The sequence below is a fragment of the Rhinichthys klamathensis genome, unplaced genomic scaffold (assembly GCF_029890125.1).
Source record: "Rhinichthys klamathensis goyatoka isolate OS25496 unplaced genomic scaffold, OSU_Roscu_1.1 h1tg000131l_1, whole genome shotgun sequence".
Lineage (NCBI taxonomy): Eukaryota > Metazoa > Chordata > Actinopteri > Cypriniformes > Leuciscidae > Rhinichthys > Rhinichthys klamathensis.
In genome coordinates, this window is record NW_026606666.1 from 481,144 (window position 1) to 487,143 (window position 6,000).

At 38.5% G+C, this 6,000-nt stretch overlaps 1 protein-coding gene across 1 annotated transcript in view; it reads left to right on the forward strand.

The window, feature by feature from the left end:
* The window catches only part of tnfaip8l3 (tumor necrosis factor, alpha-induced protein 8-like 3), a 47,157-nt gene extending 42,323 nt beyond the window's left edge, over positions 1 to 4,834 (forward strand). The window contains exon 2 of the mRNA XM_056256701.1: positions 3,007 to 4,834. Coding sequence (XP_056112676.1) covers positions 3,007 to 3,569 — 563 coding nt within the window. The 3' untranslated portion in view covers positions 3,570 to 4,834. The remainder of the gene's footprint in view (positions 1 to 3,006) is intronic.
* Positions 4,835 to 6,000: the final 1,166 nt, after the last annotated feature.

Below are 6,000 nucleotides of genomic sequence, written 5' to 3' on the forward strand. Positions count from 1 at the left end.
AGAAGAGTAGGCAAACTTTAGGACATACACCTCATCATAAAATTATGATGTTGCATGGTTACATGGATTATATCACCGTAAACCAGTATGTCAATCATTCTGTCACAACTAACATTCATATACACACTCCACATTTTATTACATTTATTTTATTCTTCCTACCTTACTGGAGAGAAAACAAGTAGCAATATTAGCCAATAAAGTGTGCACAGATCCACACTTCGAAAATCTACTGGGAATAGTACACTTTTCAACACACTTGGAACTCTTATCGCACTTATTCTACTCTCACATTTAATTTGGATGGATAGTATGTGCATTGGGACACAGGGGTTCAGATTCTATCTGAGCAGTTATCTGAATCAACATACTGAATCACAGGATCCCTTTCAGTGAAGTCTGAATCAAAGTAAAGCGTGAACATTTAAAGGAGAACTCCGGCGCAAAATGAACCTTTGGTCTAATAAAACATTGGTACCTAGTCAACCGTTCTCTGAGATTTGTTTTCATGATAATCGAATGTAAAGAGTTTTATCTCTAAAAACTGTTTAGCGTATAACGCTAGTAATGGGGCATTTAATAAGTAAAAAGAAATCGCTTGTTAATACCACTAAAAAGGCTCAAAATATAGCCCCACACGAACACAGTAACATAATGAGGGTCCCTACATGCAAAACGAAGCATTGAGAACTTTGTAAGTGTACAGACAGTTTAATAAGAAAATAAAGATAAAGACAGTCCACTTCGAATATACAGACAGGAGCCATCTTTGGAAAACAGTCTCGACTAATCAAACCACGAACTCCATTCATACAGTTCAGAAGTTCAGAATTCACTATAAGGCTCAACGCATTGGTTCCTGCTGTATCAGTAGCCAATGAGCTTACATGCTCAGCCTTCAAATACTTGGTTAGCATTTGCCTTTGAAGTGCAGCGCGCTTTCAGAAACCCTCCACCTTCCCCAGCTCCACCTGTATAGATCTGCTGTGGGTAATTCATGTATTGTTATATTGTACAGCAGCAGCATGCCTTACTTGCTCACAGCAGCGTGTCGTGTATATATTGTATTGGCAGTAGCAAGTCCCGTACTTGCTCTGGAGCAGCAACTTCAATAACTTACAGCAGCAGCAGCATAGAGGATCTATTCTGCCTCGACCAAATCTATCAACATTGTCATACCTATAACCATGCCAAACACTCCGAGAGTTGTCATGACAGAAATGCAGTTCACTAAACAGACTGATCTCATGAAATGGCGTATGTATGACACGCCAATTCGTATTTCCATTTTTGGCGTGCTATCAACACGCATAATCGCTTTTCAGCGTGTTTATCAACGCCTTTGACTTAACGTTATATTACTGTATTATGTACATATAAATATATGACCTACCCCAACCCCGTCCCTAAACCTACCCGTCACTGGGGTTAATACCATTTATGAGTCTTCTCCTACCATCCTAGGAAAAGAAATATCGCTCCACAGATGTAGAATATAGATTTTGCTTCGTTTCGCTCGGACATTTAACGGCGTACACATACACGCGGAATCACTCGGACGTTTAATGGCGTAGACATACACGCAAAAGATTTCGGCGTGGACATACACGCGGATAGCTCAAAATGCGTATAGATAACACGCCACTTGAATTGAAAGTGGCGTGTATGTTTACGCAAAGTCATGATGTCATGTTGCACTAAATATAAAGATTCAGAGGCGAAACTTGCCAAAACTAGATCATCAGTCTGTTTCTCCGATCACAAAATCCCGCATGCGATTCATTGCCAGGACCATTAACCCCCAGCCCTCCCTAAACGCACTCAATTTTTTTTTTCTTCTATTTGTGGCCTAAATCTTATTATTGAGTTATTGAACGTACAGTTTCCACCTCTACAACAGCAGATCAGACAGACAGCAAACCTCAGCAGAATGAACATGCTGAGAGCTCTCACACACCCAGAGGAACTCAGTGTCAAACAGCGCAGTCTGACCAGGAAGCTTGTTCTAATAGTATCACAGTACATTAGACACTGTATAAATCATTAGTAAATCAACAACTTTGCTGCCATGCATTTGCAAACAATCTGGTTTAGTGACACACCTACATTGGCTCAATAAAGTCCCTCTTAAATATTGTATTAAATAAAATCAGTGGCATCAGCCAATGATGCTATGCCTCTACTAATTAGCTTTTATAAAAGCACAAACAAATAAATAAAATGTTTGTCTGTTATATTTCATTAAAACTTACTCAACTTAAAAAATGGTTTCCCTTTTTGTTGTCACTAAGCAAGCACTTATTTTTTCTACCTCTTCTTCCTTCCCACTTTTTACAATCCAATCAGTTCTTGATAGACACATTTTTTTTTCTTGTTGAACAACCTGTCTTACTTAGAAATATATCACATTACTGGAGTAGAATGGGTTGTGAATACGGCACGCCTTTTCCTGTTGACTTTAAGTGTGGATTACTGTAAGTGTCCAAATATTAAACAATATTCTCATGCATCCTAATACCGTCCTTTGCTGTAGTAAATCAGCACAAATAAATATATCAATGTGTTAAAACATGTTTTTTTCTTTCATCATTTCATTCAAATTTGAAAAGAAAAGAGTGAAAATGGAATGAGATATAGAATTCAACAGTAAATGAATGTATCAGTCTTTTAAAAAATGCTAGAACATTTCATTTGAAATCAACTGAATGGAGGTTACATAAATAATCAGGGTTCAGAAAAACATTCACTCTTCTTTTTGAGCAAAATATGTTGAGAGATAGATGAATGTTTCATGTTTTATGCCTCTCAACACAGTGTTGTTTTTGACAGAGATGTCTGTTAGGCCGTCCTTGACCTGGGTGCTCAAAACACTGCAGCCCATTTACAGAAAAAAGTCTTCTCTAGAACATTGTTGACATTCAAAATGATTTACATGGGAAAGAGAAGAAAATCTTTGAGTGGCTAACTTTACTTTTTTTCTCTCTCTGTCTGTTTTTCTTTTTATAGGGCAAGAGAGCTTCAACTCCAAGAGTTTGGCCCTTCAGGCCCAAAAGAAGATCTTGAGTAAAATGGCCACCATGGCCGTGGCAAACCTCCTCACGGACGACACCAGCAGCGAGATTCTGGACGAACTCTACAAGGCCAGTCGTGAATACACCAAGAGCAAAAAGGAAGCCCACAAGATCATCAAAGATGTCATCAAGATCGCACTGAAAATTGGCATTCTCTACCGGAACCACCAGTTCAGTCATGATGAGATGGAGACCGTTGAGCGCTTCAAAAAGAAGATGAACCAGGCAGCCATGACGGTGGTGAGCTTTTACGAGGTGGAGTACACGTTCGACCGCGGCATTCTTTCCGAGCTGCTGATGGAATGTAGGGACCTTCTTCACGAGCTGGTGGAGCACCACTTGACCATGCGGTCCCACGGGCGAATCGACCACGTCTTCAACCATTTCGCAGACGTGGATTTCCTGACCGAGCTGTACGGCCCATCTGAAGATTACAGATTTAACCTGAGGAAGATCTGCGACGGGATAAACAAACTCCTAGATGAAGGCACACTTTAACCTCCAGTTCACAGTCCGTCAGATGAGACTCCATCAGGCCGCTGGGATTCGAACTGAGCGATTTTACACAACTTGTGTGATTTTTGTTTGAAAGATGGGCTGTCATGATAACTTGATGATGGGATTGTAACCCAACCTGTAGGGGATGGTCACCCAGACGCAGATTAAAGTCAAATCCTGGTCTATTTTGTCAACATTCCGAATGATTGTTTGGGGAAAATCTGTTTAAGTAGAAAACCTGAATGAATCGGTGTCCCTAAAACTTGCCCTTTGTGTGAAATTGCAGGAACGTTTTAAATTACAAGCTCCTTTATATGCACTGTATGAAATTTGACCTACCTATCCTTTATGAATGGCCTATCAATGCAACCCTAGCTCTCTTCAGTATGTCTACAAGAACCAGTTAAGATGTCCAGTTAATCTACTCGAAAGTTAAAGGGATATAGTTCACCCCGAAATGGACAGTCTGTCGTCATTTACTCATCCTCGTGATGTTCCAAACCGGTATGGCTTTATTTTTTACTGCGGAACACAAAGGAGATGTTTAGCATAATCTTTCAAGGTCTCCTTTTCCGTAAAATGAAATCAACGGGAACAAAAAGTAACAATAAATGTACCATAAAAATAATCCACTGAAATTTGTCCATATTCACTGATAATTTCCCCTTCTGACAACTTTTTTCATTATACCAAAATTAGATAAAACAATCAGTTATTAAAGTTGCACAAAACAATGTCATTTGGTTTTATTGATGGCAAACCTGACCCAATTTGTTCTCACAGCATATTTGAATGTGGAAATGAACTTAAATATATCATTACTTCATTTTGAAGTCCAACGCCATTCACTTTCTTGTATGGATCACCTCTAAGTAACACAGGCTTGAAACAAGATAAGGCAAGTAAATGATGATGGAATTTATATATTTTGGATGTGCTATCGCTTTAAGATTGCAAAAGCATTGAGAGTTTAATAAAAAATGGCGCAGACCTTTGTTGAACAGAGTGTTTGCCAAAAATAAATAACTGAAGTGCAGCAGAAAGATTGTAAATAGACTTTGGGGTTTTGGTCTTTTCTCTTTTGCCTTTGTAATGACTCAGTGTCACAGCAGCTCCCATGATCCTGCTTGGTTTTTCCAGATCCTGATGTTTCAGAGCATGTAAATGTGTGTATACATGCAGGAGAGAAATGTGACTATTCCATAAGCCTGTTCAGTAACCCCAGAGTGTAGCACTATTAGCTATCATTAAACGGTCCATATGAACTTCCCGTAGTGTCCTTTTGTCATTTCAACTACTGTGATTGCTCTGAGTTTGATTAGCCCATACTATTTAGTCAGATAGAATGTCTATACTGCATTCCATACAAAGTCAGTTATGGGATATTTCTACTTCAATATCTTTCCCCTAACCGTAAAGCATTCTGTTGCCATTTAGAAACTGGTTTATTGTAATTCTCCAAGTAGGAATTTGGATGGACGAGTTGAATGGAGCTCATTATTATACTCAACAAATATGTTCAGTTAAGCCGAGTGCACACGATTTATAATAGTATTTTACGACTGTTGCTTGTCAGACTGAACAAACGTTATCTCCGCTGTAAGTCATGTCACACTGTGGGATCTCAGTTGTCTTCAAAGGTAATAGCTTTGAAAGCATGAGATCTCACCCTCCCTTCAGAGCGTCTCCAAAGCCACACCTCCTTCAAAACACATGAACGCACACAGCAGAGTTTGCAAAGCGTCACGAGATGAGAGGTGGCATTAAACTACCTCATGTCTCAAAGCACAAAACATTACAAATAATAATGAACAACTTAAAGAGCTCTTACTTGTACCACCTGACTGGTGCAGATTCATTTCGGTGTTTATAGTGTTGCCATTAAAACCAATAAATTCGAGTCACGAACCATTCTGAGTATAACATATAACGAATGCAATAATTGGACGGACATGTTATGGTCCTATGCCTTCCACAGAAGATATATATAAATAGGCTACATTTTGACCTTTTTACATTTTGAGCTTTTTTTTCACACAAAATGTGTACAAACGAAATTGTATCATCAACATTCATACAGTAAGTACAACATATGATCAATAACAATATGCTTCCACCATAATTCTCTAATTGACAAGCCCTGTTTCCCACTGATAATTATATCTTCCTGTGCACCTTGTAAAAATGATCATTCTGACAGGACTTGAATGCAGCATAATGTGTCTAATGGGAGTACAATTAAAATAACTATATTCTACCACAACTAAAGACACATTTCATACAACACAAAGAAGTTCTTGAAAATATGGACCAGATCCTTTAAATTAGAGAAGACATTTACTAACCATGTATGTCCGAGCTTTAAAACTTCCTTTTCTGTTAACATAAAGTTGTAATTCCTCTTTTCTGAACACATAAAGGGAACAGACTG